Here is a 16074-nt window from a genome sequence, read left to right on the forward strand (position 1 = left end):
GCAGAGTGCCAACTAGTGGCCTGCTTGTCTCATGGCTTCATGGCAAAATTCTGATAAATTCAGTTTTTCCCCCAGAAATTCAAGTTGGAGGATTCTCCTGACTATTCCCTCTCTTCACTCCATGTGTAACTCTGTGTCGTTTTATCTGTCGAACTGCTTTGCTTTATCTTGGCCAGGTCGCAATTGTAAATGAGAACTTGTTCTCAACTTGCCTACCTGGTTAAATAAAGGTAAAATAAAAATAAATAAATAAATTCTGGGAATCCTCTAACCAGGATTTCGGGAAAACCTGGGAATTTATTGAAAGTTCACGGAATGCTAGTGCATTCCTAGTGCTGACTGTTTTTTTATGTGTTGACTGTTTATTCTATTCGCTGACTGATTTGTCCCCCTGTTGTTTCTCTGTTTCTCCCCCCAGTTTGATGGTGACAACATGTACATGAATGAAAATAACCAGGAGTTTCTCTCCCCAAATCAGGTGAGTCCAACATTTAGTTTTTTGTTGATGGAACACCGGCTTCCTTGACTAGAACAAGCCCAGACATTCCTATAATTTGATAAGGTCTCACGGTGGACTGTAAACAAAGCTGATGTCCTACATTCAGGGTAGTGGAATCCTAGCACCAAGGTCCAGATTACTGCTGTTTGTTGTTCCATAGCTGGAAGTGAATCCATTTATGCATGTCATTGATTGGCCAGAGATTCCACTCACATTCGGTGGTATTCAGACTTGAGATCATAACACTTAACTTACATTTTCACGTTGTCTCCCAATGACATGAAATAAGGATTAAGTCTGAGTTGCACATGCTGAGTTGCATCTCAACTCTGAATTGGCCAGAATTGGCCTCTGATTAGAGGGGAAGAATGAAAACATAACCAGTAGTGCTGTTGAACCTGAGTACTGGATTTGAGAAAGGGGGCTCAACAAAATGAGTTCCAATGAGAATCATGAGAAAATAGGACTGAATGCATGAAGGTGTGTATTGTAGTACAGTGCAGTGCATTGTACCACAGCTGGAGTAAAACACATGGGTTGCCATAAGGTTGGGTTTGAGCTGGGGGATTTGTTGAATTTCATTGTAATGCCTCGCTTCCATACAAAGCAGGGGGAAGCACTTGTCCTTGTCAATTTAAATCCTTTGAGCCGGCCCAAAAATATCTATTACATCACTCTGCACTGTTGTTCTAATTTATAAAGATGAGGAGATTAGATATTTTAGTTGGGGATATTTCAGTCAAGTGAGGTGTATCAGTAAGGGATAATTCAGTCAATTGAGGTGTTTCAGTAAGGGATATTTCAGTCAATTGAGGTGTTTCAGTAAGGGATATTTCAGTCTAACTTTTTTATTTTATCTTTATTTAACCAGGCAAGTCAGTTAAGAACAAATTCTTATTTTCAATGACGGCCTAGGAACAGTGGGTTAACTGCCTGTTCAGGGGCAGAACGACAGATTTGTACCTTGTCAGCTTGGGGGTTTGAACTTGCAACCTTTCGGTTACTAGTCCAACGCTCTAACCACTAGGCTACCCTACCTCCCCGAGGTGTTTCAGTAAGGGATATTTCAGTCTAATGAGGTGTTTCAGTAAGGGATATTTCAGTCTAGTGACACACACAGACAGATAGTGAGTATAAGAGACAGAGAATGGAGGAGAGGAGAGAGAGTTAGAGGGCTGAGAGAGAACTTAGCTTTCCTCTGTGTTGTACTACTATATTTGCTCAACGTCAAGGTCTACTCATTTGAAAAACTGTCTTCCTCTAGTTTCCACATGACCAGGTTACCCCACCCCTTCTGTCTGACAGCTAAACTCAGGGGGAGCCTTTAGGGGGACGCACAGGGGGAGCCTGTAGGGGGGTGCACACTCTCATACTATAGAAGTTCATCATATAGAACCTACCTATTATTATTAAAAAATCACAATCCTCTCCTTCCAACTTCTTTACCCTCAATCTGTTCCTTATCCATTTTGATGTTCCCGTTTAACCTTTTATACCCCCCCTCCCTTGCATTGAAGAGCATTTGAGTCAGTGATTCTGGGAGGGAAAAGAACCCGACACCGCCAAACTGTCTGAAAGCGTCTAGATCAGCAGCTCACTGTAATGTCAGTACCATATCTATAGGCTAATCAGGCACAGTAATCTCCACTACACTACCTGCAGTAGTGGTTTCACTTCCATCGCTCTGAGGAGTCATAAAGGAATGGGGTCAGCTCTTCGGCTTGTCCACTGTTCCCATGCTCATCCACCAGACCCAAGTTAGCTGAGAGCATCGCTCTCTCTCCCAGTTAGTACTCTCAATTTCAATTTCAATTTAAGGGCTTTATTGGTATGGGCAACATATGTTAAAATTGCCAAAGCAAGTGAAGTGAACTAGATAATAAACAAAAGTGAAATAAACAATAAAAATGAACAGTAAACATTACACTCACAAAATTTCCAAAATAATAAAGACATTACAAATGTCATATTATGTGCAAATAGTTGAAGTACAAAAGGGAAAATAAATGAACATAAATATGGGTTGTATTTACAATGGTGTTTGTTCTTCACTGCTTTCCCTTTTCTTGTGGCAACAGGTCACAAATCTTGCTGCTGTGATGGTACACTGTGATATTTCACGCAACAGATATGGGAGTTTATCAAAAAATGGGTTTGTTTTCAAATTCTTTGTGCATCTGTGTAATCTGAGGGAAATGTGTGTTTCTAATATGGTCATACATTTGGCAGGAGGTTAGGAAGTGCAGCTCAGTTTCCACCTCATTTTGTGGGCAGTGTGCACATAGCATGTCTTCTCTTGAGAGCCAGGTCGGCCTACGGCGGCCTTTGTCAATAGCAAGGCTATGCTCACTCAGTCTGTACATAGTCAAAGCTTTCCTTAGGGGACTCTTCTTCAGGTTCGTCTCTCTGTAGGTGATGACTTTGTTAAGGAATGTTTGGGAATCGCTTCCTTTTAGGTGGTTGTAGAATTTAACCTCTACAGGATCGGTGTCCCCCCCGACTAGCATGACGTTGTAAGTAACCAGAACATTTTCCAGGACATGGACATGTCTTATATGGTCAGAAAGCTTCAATTCTAACGGCACTGTCCAATTTACAGTAGCTACTACAGTGAAGAAATACAAAGCTATTGTTTGAGGAGAGTGTACGACAACAAAACACTTATCACGGCAACTGGTTTGATACATTCACCTCTGAAGGTAAATAATGTACTTCAGTAATCTTGCTCTGATTTGTCATCCTGAGGGATAAAACGTAGTATAGTTTTATTTGATAAAATCAACTTTTATATTCAGATGTAGGAACTGGGTTCTACAGTTTGAATCCTTGTTGTGTCTCCCCCCCAATCTAAATTTGTGTAAAGGTTAGTGTCTTTTCTGTAGGGAAGCTAGTTATCTATCATTTATGACATTCCTGGGAGTGTTTAAACTTACATTTTTTATTACCATGTTCCCTATAGTTTTGTACTTGAAAATATATCAGTTGACCAATTTGGCACATTTGGGCAGACTTGATACAACATTTTGAACAGTAATGCGCCTAGACTCCTAAGCAATATAATATAATATAGTTTTTTCTTTGTTTGATCATTTGTAGATTGTGATAATTATCAGGTATCCACCTAATTCTGCTCTGCATGCATTATGTGGTGTTTTACGTTGTACACAACATGTTTTTGCAGAAATCTGCATAAGGAGTCTCAATTTAGTGTTTGTCCCATTTTGTGAATTGCTGGTTGGTGAGCGAGCCCCAGACCTCACAACCATAAAGAGCAATGGGTTCTATAAGGGATTCAAGTATGTTTAGCCAGATCCTAATTGGTATGTCGAATTGGAATGTTCCTTTTTATGGCATAGAAGGCCCTTCTTGCCTTGTCTCTCAGCTCGTTCACAGCTTTGTGGAAGTTACCTGTGGCTCTGATGTTTAGGCCGAGGTATGTATAGTTTTTTGTTTGCTCTAGGGCAACGGTGTCTAGACGGAATTTGTGGTCCTGGCAACTGGACCTTTTTTGGAACACCATTATTTTTGTCTTACTAAGATTTACTGTCAGGGCCCAGGTCTGACAGAATCTGTGCTCTCTCTCTCTCTCTCTCTCTCTCTCTCTCTCTCTCTCTCTCTCTCTCTCTCTCTCTCATTCTTACTCTGTATCCACCTCTGCTTTCTTTCTTTCTTTCTTTCTTTCTTTCTTTCTTTCTTTCTTTCTTAGCTCTCTCTCTCTCTTCTGTTCTTTTCTCTTCTCTCTCCCTCTCTCTGGTGACAGTCGGAACAGGGCTGATTAAAAGACAAGGTCAGGCTTCTGGCCAGGCCTCAACAAGCCGTTTGTCTGCCCGGGATCACTCGCAATTGTCTTGGCAACAGTGTACATAACGAGTGACGAACGGAGAGTCTCCCTTTGCCCCGGTGTCTCCCGGCATCGGATCGATACGGCCCCAAGCCGGCAACATGGGCTGAGTCCCAAATAGCATCTTATTTCCTATACAGATGCACTGGTCAAAAGTAGTACGCTATACAAGGAATAGGGTGCCATTTGGGATGTAGCTCTGACATGACAACCCTCCCTTGATACCTCTAGACTGGACTAAATGCCTGCGAGCTTGACTTCTATTGTAGCTCGCTCCTGGAGGGCCCAGAGAGTGCTCTTTCTCTCTTTCTCAGTGGACATTGAGTTGAAGACTCTTGCACTGAACTGAATAGAACTAGATATGATGAAAATAAGCCATTTCAGGCAGAGATACCGTTGCAATTCTGTATTAAAAGCCCACTCTGATATTTGCAGCTGGTTTTGTTTTATCATTTACATGTTTTATACAGCCACTGATTCTTGTCACTGTATATATCATGTAGCCAATGATTCTAAATACTGTATATATCATGTAGCCACTGATTCTTCATACTGTATATATTATATAGCCACTGATTCTTCATACTGTATATATCATGTAGCCACTGATTCTAAATACTGTATATATTATATAGCCAATGATTCTAAATACTGTATATATCATATAGCCAATGATTCTAAATACTGTATATATTATATAGCCAATGATTCTAAATACTGTATATATCATATAGCCAATGATTCTAAATACTGTATATATTATATAGCCAATGATTCTAAATACTGTATATCATATAGCCAATGATTCTAAATACACTATATATTTTATAGCCACTGATTCTAAATACTGTATATGTTATATAGCCGCCAATGATTCTAAATACTGTATATATTATATAGCCGCCAATGATTCTAAATACTATATATATTATATAGTCACTGATTCTAAATACTGTATATTATATAGCCAATGATTCTTCATACTGTATATATTATATAGCCACTGATTCTAAATACACTATATATTATATAGTCACTGATTCTAAATACTGTATATTATATAGCCAATGATTCTTCATTCTGTATATATTATATAGTCACTGATTCTTCATTCTGTATATATTATATAGCCACTGATTCTAAATACACTATATATTATATAGCCAATGATTCTAAATACTGTATATATTATATAGCCACTGATTCTTGACACTGTATATATCATATAGCCAATGATTCTAAATACTGTATATATTATATAGCCACTGATTCTAAATATTGAATATATTATATAGCCAATGATTCTAAATACTGTATATATTATATAGCCACTGATTCTAAATACACTATATATTATATAGCCACTGATTCTAAATACTGTATATATTATATAGCCACTGATTCTAAATACTGTATATATTATATAGCCACTGATTCTAAATACACTATATATTATATAGCCACTGATTCTAAATACACTATATATTATATAGCCACTGATTCTAGATACACAATATATTATATATATATATATATTTTTTTTTTATTAAGTAGTGGGCCTTTTAAAAAGCACTGTACTTTCCCCATTGTGACCTTAACAATACTCCTTTTTTATGTGTTATATGAATGAATTTAGCATAGTAGACATTTGGGAAAATCAGTTTGAGAGAGGGAGAGGGACAGGGGGAGAGTGTGTGTGAGAGAGAGAGAGAGAGAGAGACGGAGAGAGAGAGAGAGAGAGAGACGGAGAGAGAGAGAGAGAGAGAGAGAGAGAGAGAGAGAGAGAGAGAGAGATGAGAGAGAGACGAAGAGAGAGAGAGAGAGAGAGAGATGGAGAGAGAGAGAGAGACGGAGAGAGAGTGAGAGACGGAGAGAGAGAGAGAGAGACGGAGAGAGAGAGCGAGAGAGAGAGAGAGAGAGAGATGGAGAGAGAGAGAGAGACGGAGAGAGAGAGAGAGAGAGAGAGAGAGACGGAGAGAGAGAGAGGCGGAGAGAGAGAGAGAGAGAGACGGAGAGAGAGAGAGAGAGAGAGACGGAGAGAGAGAGAGAGACGGAGAGAGCGAGAGAGAGAGAGAGAGAGATGGAGAGAGAGACGAAGAGAGAGAGACAGCGGGAGAGAGAGTGACGGAGAGAGAGACGGAGAGACGGAGAGAGAGAGAGAGAGAAAGAGAGAGAGAGAGTAGCTGGAATAATTATCTTAATGGAGTGACTGTTTGGATATGCAGCCAAAGTAGCAAGCAGAGATTATAATCTCGCAATTAGTGTAACGAGGTTTTATTGATTGGCCCCGTTGTAGCGCAGCGGCTGCCAATGGTCTGCTGGTTCTACATGCAGAGCGAGTCAGTCATCTCCTACACTACAGTACTACTGCGTTATCCAGCTCCTATACGACAGTACTGCTGCGTTATCCAGCTCCTACACTACGGTACTACTGCGTTCCCCAGCTCCTACACTACGGTACTACTGCGTTCCCCAGCTCCTATACTACAGTACTACTGCGTTATCCAGCTCCTACACTACAGTACTACTGCGTTCCCCAGCTCCTATACTACAGTACTACTGAGGTCCCCAGCTCCTATACTACAGTACTGCTGTGTTATCCAGCTCCTATACTACAGTACTACTGCGTTCCCCAGCTCCTACACTACAGTACTACTGCGTTATCCAGCTCCTACACTACGGTACTACTGCATTCCCCAGCTTCCATACTACAGTACTACTGCGTTATCCAGCTCCTACACTACAGTACTACTGCGTTCCCAGCTCCTATACTACAGTACTACTGCGTTCCCCAGCTCCTATACTACAGTACTACTGCGTTATCCAGCTCCTATACTACAGTACTACTGCGTTCCCCAGCTCCTATACTACAGTACTACTGAGTTCCCCAGCTCCTATACTACAGTACTACTGAGTTCCCCAGCTAATAAACCATGTATACTGCATTAGGCTAGGGTGATAAACCGTTATACTGTATTAACATAGGGTGATAAACCGTTATACTGTATTAACATAGGGTGATAAACCGTTATACTGTATTAACATAGGGTGATAAACCGTTATACTGTATTAACATAGGGTGATAAACCGTTATACTGTATTAACATAGGGTGATAAACCGTTATACTGTATTAACATAGGGTGATAAACTGTTTATACTGTATAGCGGGGAATTTGAAATGTGTTTTTTAAATATTTTTAATAGCGCCCCTTGTGTGCACTCCAGTATTGTAGAAACGGTTATGGCGGTATGAAAATCGGGATACCGCCCCACCCTAGTGCTAGCAGTATCAAAGAATAATGCATTATGGATCGTCGTTTGAATGGTCTAATGAAACACATTTACAATTTGGTGTTTTTGACTCGCTGTTGTAAATGGTATTGCACCGCTCACCACCCGTACCCCTATTGGATTCTGCTTACAAAAGACAGTCTCTGGCAATGTCTAATTTCAAGGTGGGGCTGCCTTTTTTCCATTTGTACAAGTTGAAAATAGTTTCACTTCAAATGCCAGGTTTCTTCTATTTTTGTTGTACATTCCATGTTTTGAGTCATTCAGCGTTGACACAGATTTCACTCCAATCCCTGGTGTGGTGTTGTAATTAACAAAGTGTTTGAATGCCAACAATGTGGTTGTGATTTCTATATTGCAAAATAAGTCATAGGTTTCAGAACCCTGTTTTATCATAAAAAAAAAGAAAAGATCTGGTATTCACGAGAAATTCACCGTAATTAAACACCATCCTCTTATGTATTGGAGACCGTAGAAGTTTTGGGATCCGATACCGATTTAGGTGGTGAAAAGTAACCGATTACAGATATATGTGCCAATATATTGTTTTTTATAGGTGGAATCACAAACGAAGCTTTGTTAAACAAATACTGTTCCAGAGGATTAACAGATACTCTCAATTACGATTTATTAACTAAATATTCAAATGTAACCACCAAAAAGCTAAATCTCCTCTGTAATTATAACAGTAAATACAAAACACTTGACCCATGTACCTTCTTCGGCACAACTAAAAGATGTGTCTATCTGTGGCGGTGGATGAGAATGCAGACTTGTCTGTGCTCAAGCTCCACAAGCACACTAATAAACAAGAAGGGCTGAATTATTCAACTGCCTCAAAGTAAATCTGAAACTGTTCACAACCTAGGCAGTGAAATGCAGTAACTTGCCGTTCGTAATGTCACCGCTAGATGTGAGCGGCAGCATTAGTATTGAGTAGGTTTACTACAGTGCTTTACAACAGTCAACGGTCATGTAAACAAACGCTTTATGGCAATCCAGCAATGAGATGTGAGCGGCAGCATTAGTATTGAGTAGGTTTACTACAGTGCTTTACAACAGTCAACGGTCATGTAAACAAACGCTTTATGGCAATCCAACAGTGAGAGCTTGTTATCCCATTGCTGGACACACTCTTTTCACTGTGACGTATAGCCCCGCCCACTGGGTGAAATGAGGTGAAAGAGTCTGTCCCTTATTATGACAATCTTTCCTTACTGAAAACATTATGTAAATTACAATATTATTTCAAACAAAATGTATTGGCTATTCCGTACATTTCAACCGCAAATGACTGAAATTGTTCATTCACAAAAATGTTTGTTGCACTGGTTGTAGTCACACACATTCTAATTTAGCTAGCTAGCTAAAAACAATCTTATATCATCCTGAATGCAACACACGGTCTGAATGATATATCTGCACCAACTCTCTTACTTTTAGCAGATTTCTGAAAAAGAACTAAATAAACCTGGTAACATAATAGGCCAGACAGTAATGGTGATATTTTTTTAATCGAGGATGAGGGAGAGGGAAAGGAGAATACCTAGTCAGTTGCACAACTGAATGCATTCAACTCAAATGTGTCTTCTACATTTAACCCAAACCCTCTGAATCAGATGGCGCCAGTCGAGTGTTCGCACCTAGCACAGATTGCTAGCTAACGTTAGCTACCTAGCTGGCTAGCTACAGCCTAACTACATTGCTGGTTAGCTAGCCAGCTAACGTTAACTAAGTGAGAATGTGACAAGGACAAGTGGACTGTTGAATATTTACTTAATATGCTGTCGCTGGCTGTGTGCAAGCGACTCATCATCAAACTACCATGCCAATTCCTTCTCTTATGTCGTGACTTAGGGTTGAATGTTATTCAATGAGTAGTTCTTTGAGCACCCTCTTCAGGCAAGCATTACAAAATTCTAAAATTGACCGCAAATGAGCAGACGAATTTGTTCATTCCATGTACAGTATCTATCATCCCATTCCTCTAGCATTCAGAACAGATATGTGTCCCAACTTGCACACTAGGGCCCATAGGCCTCTGGTCAAAAGTAGTGCACTATGTAAGGAATAAGGTGCCATTTGGGACGCAACCGATTAATAGGAGCTTAAGTTCATTTTCAAAATAATTTCTCCCCTTTCTAAATCAGATGGGTAATTCGCTAGCTGGATGCAACCCAATCTCAGCCAAGTCAGTGCAGCGCACCTGATTGGTCAGAGTCAGTCTTGTGTGACTGACAGGAAACACTCTGATTGGGGGAGACGGTGTTATTGGATCGTTGGCGCTGATTAAAGCCGACGCCGCAGCGGTTTTTGTAAACTCCGCCCCGGTGCTCCTGCTCTGAATTACCAGGCGGGTGCATTAGTTTGATTTACTGCTTCCTTCCGCTGTTTAGATTGGGTCTGGGACTGAGAGTGGCAGACTGAAAACCCTGCCCTCCTCTATCCTCATCTCATCTCCTACCCCCTCCACATCTCTCTCTGTCTCTCTCTCTCTCTTTGTCTCTCTCTCTCTCTCTCTCTCTATCCCTCTCTCTCACTGTCTCTCATTCTCTGTCTGTCTGTCTGTCTCTCTCTCTCTCTCTCTCTCTCTCTCTCTCTCTCTGTCTCTCTGTATCCTCTCTCTCTTTCTCTATCTCCTCTCTCTCTTCCCCTTTCTCTCTCTCTCTCTCTCTCTCTCTATCTCTTTGTCTCTCTCTCTCTATCCCTCTCTCTATCCCTCTCTCTCACTGTCTCTCATTCTCTGTCTGTCTCTCTCTCTCTCTCTGTCTCTCTGTATCCTCTCTCTCTTTCTCTATCTCCTCTCTCTCTTCCCCCTTTTCTCTCTCTCTCTCTCTCTCTCTCTCTCTCTCTCTCTCTCTCTCTCTCTCTCTCTCTCTCTCTCTCTCTCTCTGTCACCTCTTTCTTTCTCTCTCTCCATCTCTCTCTATCCTCTCTCTCTCCTCTCCTACTGCTCTCCTCTCTGTCCCCTCCAACTCTCCTCCACCACTACCACCCATCTACCTCTCACTCTCTCTCTCTCTCTCTCTCTCTCTCTCTCTCTCTCTCTCTGTCACCTCTTTCTTTCTCTCTCTCCATCTCTCTCTCTCCTCTCTCTCTCCTCTCCTCCTGCTCTCCTCTCCGTCCCCTCCAACTCTCCTCCACCACTACCACCCATCTACCTCTCACTCTCTCTCCCAATATCTTTTGTGAAATGAAAACAAAGAGCAGTCTGCCAAAATATTTCTATAGCTGTTCGCTGACGATGCAGGGGCAGCAGACTAAGCCTAAAAGATGTGTACTGTGCAGGCATATTTGTTGCTGCAGCAGAAAGCTCTCCCTCTGTCCGTCCCTCTCCCTCTCTCTCTCTCTCTCTCTCCCTCCATTTCTCTCTCTCCCCCTTCCTCCCTCCCTCCCTCTCTCTCTTTTTCTCACTCAATTCAATTCAATTCAATTCAAGGGCTTTATTGGCATGGGAAACATGTGTTAACATTGCCAAAGCAAGTGAGGTAGATAATATATATAGTGAATATATAAAGTGAAATAAACAATAAAAATTAACAGTAAACATTACACATACAGAAGTTTCAAAACAATAAAGACATTACAAATGTCATATTATATATATACAGTGTTTTAACAATGTACAAATGGTGAAGAACACAAGATAAAATAAATAAGCATAAATATGGGTTCTCTCTCTCCCTGGCGTTTTTTGTTGTTGAATGATTTGGAAAAGGGCTCCCTTTTTCACCCATTAAAAGCCTTCTGTTTGGAATAGTTTACTAACACTGCAAATAAATACACAGTTGTATATTTGTGCAAGGGCCCTATTCCGTGCCAAGATGTCTCTTTTCCATGTTGCCGTAGGTGATCAAATGATTCTAATGGCAGTCTTAATGTGTTTTGTAAGCCTTTCACAAAACCAGGTCTGTCCCAAATGGAACCCTATGTTGTGCACTACGTTTGACCAGGATTCATTGGGAATAGGGACTACAGTGGCATTTGGAACACAGACCCAGTTGTTGATAACAACCAGCCATTCAGTATTGCCGATTATATTTTCCTCCCACTAACCAGGTTTCCATCCAAACTTTTTATGTGAGTAAAGTACATGTTGGATAAAAATTGTCATGACAGGCCCGGTAAACTTTCCAGATGTCAACAAAACTAAATGTTCTAGACCAGGTAGGATCTTTTTATGTCAGTAAAATGAATTATGCGTGAAATGGCAGTGAAACCCCTTTACGCAAAATGATTTTATGTAATAACCATCATATCGAAGTAATCTTGGAGTCGTGTGATGATATGTTTTGGCAAAAATGCAATGGAAACACATTTACCATTCTTTTTATTCGGAACATGGGAGTTTTACTGCAAAAGTTCTGTTGATGTGCAACATGGCATCATGCACCGACTGTCATCAGCAACAAGTACATTTGATGGAAACACATCTCAGGTGGGAAAATGCACATGATTGTTTAGATACTGATTTTAGAATATTCGCATGAAAATCTGTCACCAATTGAATGGAAACTTAGCTTACGAGATGATAGCCTCGCTTACTAACTACTAGTTTCACTTCACTGAGACTTTAACACGAACAGCATCACATTAGCTTAACAGCTTTTAGCTCAAAGCAGGAAAATACATCCAAATCACATCCATCTTTATTTATACAGAACATTTCAGACATGGAATGCAACACAATGTGCTTTACAGGAAAAAACTATGAAAATAAAGGCTGAAACATTTACTACACGACAAATATAAGATTAAAAAAACTAAAGATTTGAAGATCTTTTTGAAATATGTCCACAGTTTCGGCCCCCCTTAGGTTCTCTGGCAGGCTATTCCAGAGGCTGGGGGCAGAATAACTAAAGGTTGTCTCTCCATGCCTCTTGGTCCCCCTCAGGTTCTCTGGCAGGCTATTCCAGAGGCTGGGGGCATAATAACTAAAGGTTGTCTCTCCATGCCTCTTGGTCCCCCTCAGGTTCTCTGGCAGGCTATTCCAGAGGCTGGGGGCATAATAACTAAAGGTTGTCTCTCCATGCCTCTTGGTCCCCCTCAGGTTCTCTGGCAGGCTATTCCAGAGGCTGGGGGCATAATAACTAAAGGTTGTCTCTCCATGCCTCTTGGTCCCCCTCAGGTTCTCTGGCAGGCTATTCCAGAGGCTGGGGGCATAATAACTAAAGGTTGTCTCTCCATGCCTCTTGGTCCCAGGCTTTGGGATAGTTAAAAGGCCAGTGACAGAGGACCTGAGGAACCTACTGGGTACATAAAAAACCTAGAGAAACTGTGTTATCTCTTGAGGTTTACTGTTATTGTATGAAAAGCCTACCTCAACCCAATCAGAAATCGAGAAATGCGTTTCTCTCTGTTTAAACAAACTATTGGTCAAATGAATGTTCTGGTGTAGTTTTATGAATGATTCACAGTGTATAAAACATTAGGAACACCTTACTAATATTGAGTTGCACCCCCTTTTGACCTCAGAACAGTCTCAATTCGTCTCAAGTCTCAATTCATCCCACAGTTGTGTCAAGTTGGCTGGATGTCCTTTGGGTGGTGGACCATTCTTGATACACACAGGAAACATGAGCATGAAAAACCAAGCAGCGTTGCAGTTCTTGACACACTCAAACCGGTGCGCCTGGTACATACTACCATTCCTCGTTCAAAGGCACTTCAATATTTAGTCGTTCTCAGTCACCCTCTGAATGGCACACATACACAATCCATGTCTCAATTGTCTCAAGGCTTCAAAAATCCTTGAACCTGTCTCCTCCACTTTAACAGGTGACGTCAATTAGGGATCATAGTTTTCACCTAGAGTCACCTGGTCAGCCTAATGTTTTGTCCTCTCAGTACATGTATGCAGTGTGTGTCTGTTGTGTTGTTCAGTTGTGATTGTGACATCTTCGTGGAATTCAGTCGTAAAGTGGCTATTGAGTTGTGAATGGGCTATTGAGTCGTGAAGGGGATATTGAGTTGTGAATGGGATATTGAGTTGTGAATGGGCTATTGAGTCGTGAATGGGATATTGAGTTGTGAAGGGGCTATTGAGTTGTGAAGGGGCTATTGAGTTGTGAATGGGATATTGAGTCGTGAAGGAGCTATTGAGTCGTGAAGGAGCTATTGAGTCGTGAATGGGATATTGAGTCGTGAATGGGATATTGAGTCGTGAAGGGGTTTTGAGTCGTGAAGGGGATATTGAGTCGTGAATGGGCTATTGAGTTGTGAAGGGGATATTGAGTCGTGAAGGGGATATTGAGTCGTGAAGGGGATATTGAGTTGTGAATGGGCTATTGAGTCGTGAATGGGATATTGAGTTGTGAAGGGGCTATTGAGTTGTGAAGGGGCTATTGAGTTGTGAATGGGATATTGAGTCGTGAAGGGGATATTGAGTCGTGAATGGGATATTGAGTCGTGAATGGGATATTGAGTCGTGAAGGGGCTATTGAGTCGTGAAGGGGCTATTGAGTCGTGAATGGGATATTGAGTCGTGAACGGGCTATTGAGTCGTGAAGGGGCTATTGAGTCGTGAAGGGGCTATTGAGTCGTGTAGGGGATATTGAGTCGTGAATGGGATATTGAGTCGTGAATGGGATATTGAGTCGTGAATGGGATATTGAGTCGTGAATGGGGTATTGAGTCGTGAAGGGGGTATTGAGTTGTGAATGGGATATTGAGTCGTGAAGGAGCTATTGAGTCGTGAATGGGATATTGAGTCGTGAAGGGGTTATTGCGTCGTGAATGGGATATTGAGTCGTGAATGGGATATTGAGTCGTGAAGGGGCTATTGACTCGTGAAGGGGCTATTGAGTCGTGAAGGGGCTATTGAGTCGTGAATGGGATATTGAGTCGTGAATGGGATATTGAGTTGTGAATGGGATATTGAGTCGTGAATGGGATATTGAGTCATTAAGGAGCAATTGAGTCGTGAATGGGATATTGAGTCGTGAAGGAGCAATTGAGTCGTGAATGGGATATTGAGTCGTGAAGGAGAAATTGAGTCGTGAATGGGATATTGAGTTGTGAAGGGGATATTGAGTCGTGAATGGGATATTGAGTCGAGAAGGAGCTATTGAGTCATGAATAGGTTATTGAGTCATGAATAGGTTATTGAGTCGTGAAGGAGATATTGAGTCGTGAATGGGCTATTGAGTCGTGAAGGGGATATTGAATCATGAAGGGGCTATTGAGTTGTGAAGGAGCTATTGAATCGTGAAGGGGCTATTGAGTCGTGAAGGGGATATTGAGTCATGAAGGGGATATTGAGTCATAAAGGAGCTATTGAGTCATGAAGGGGATATTGAGTCATGAAGGAGCTATTCAGTCGTGAAGGGGATATTGAGTCATGAAGGAGCTATTGAGTCGTGAATGAGATATATTATTAGGGAATAGGGTACCATTTGGGACACAGATATAGAGTGTGTACAGTCATGTCTGATAAGTATCTCATTCACAGTGGAGAGCTGTCCCCTCCCTCAGCCCCTTGTAAAACAGTGGCACCAGAGGTCCAAGCCCCATGTGTTTGCCACCCCTTCTCAGCAGATGTGCCCAGCTGTGCCCAGCGCCAATACACAGCCACATTGACTATTGCCTCCAGGCCGGGGAGACTGAGAATAGGGAGACACTTAAGAACACAGTTATACCACAGTGGAAATGCTTGCTATTGTTGTGACACACAAACATATGTCCGCATGCATATACAAACACACACGCCATCCCCCACCAGTAGAAAACAGTCCTTTACTGGTGACAGTGCACAAACAATCACCAGTATAATACACGTGTCCTTGTCCACACGACCGTCGTGTCAGTGTCTTTATTGTCATTTCCCTCAATGATCATTAAATGACTGAAGATCCATTCAACGATTGTCTTGTTGTTGTTATTGTTTATATCTCAGATAAAAACACAACAACACAATCAGCCTTCCGTCAGTCAGAGTCAGAAACAATAGAATCATTGTCTTCACACTCCACCAGCATTGATCTTCAATGTGAAAACAAGTGAAACTGTGATGGAAATACATATAGAAGAGCTGGAACAATGCGCTGATGTCATTGGATTTGTTTATCTGTGATGTGCGGTGCACGGAACTCGTGTCTTGCGTACCATTTGGCACCCTATTCACTACACAGTGCACTACTGTAGACCAGGACCCGTAGGGAATATAGTACCATTTGAGATGCGTTCATCTAACTAACTGTACGGCAGCAGTGGCCCTGTTAAGCCTAGCAGAAGAGACAGGGCAACCAATGAATGGTGTTCAAAAGATTCCTCCTCTGAAGAGACATGACTGATCTCTATATGAAGTGACGAATCAAATCAAACTGTATTTGTCACATGCGCCGAATACAACAAGTGTAGACCTTACTGTAAAATGCTGTCTGACAAACAAGGGGGATGCTACAGAAGTAATATGTGTGTCAAATGTATTTTTATACTACTAAA

The 16074-nt window shown here is 41.4% G+C and overlaps 1 protein-coding gene across 3 annotated transcripts in view; it reads left to right on the forward strand.

Moving 5' to 3' along the window:
* LOC109891654 (TOX high mobility group box family member 2) overlaps window positions 1-16074 on the forward strand; it is a 205132-nt gene that overhangs the window by 97064 nt on the left and 91994 nt on the right. For all 3 annotated transcript variants that reach the window (XM_031825676.1, XM_020484174.2, XM_031825675.1), the window contains one exon: window positions 419-478. In XM_031825676.1, coding sequence (XP_031681536.1) covers window positions 419-478 — 60 coding nt within the window. The remainder of the gene's footprint in view (window positions 1-418; window positions 479-16074) is intronic.

The sequence above is a fragment of the Oncorhynchus kisutch genome, linkage group LG5, assembly GCF_002021735.2.
Source record: "Oncorhynchus kisutch isolate 150728-3 linkage group LG5, Okis_V2, whole genome shotgun sequence".
Classification (NCBI taxonomy): domain Eukaryota; kingdom Metazoa; phylum Chordata; class Actinopteri; order Salmoniformes; family Salmonidae; genus Oncorhynchus; species Oncorhynchus kisutch.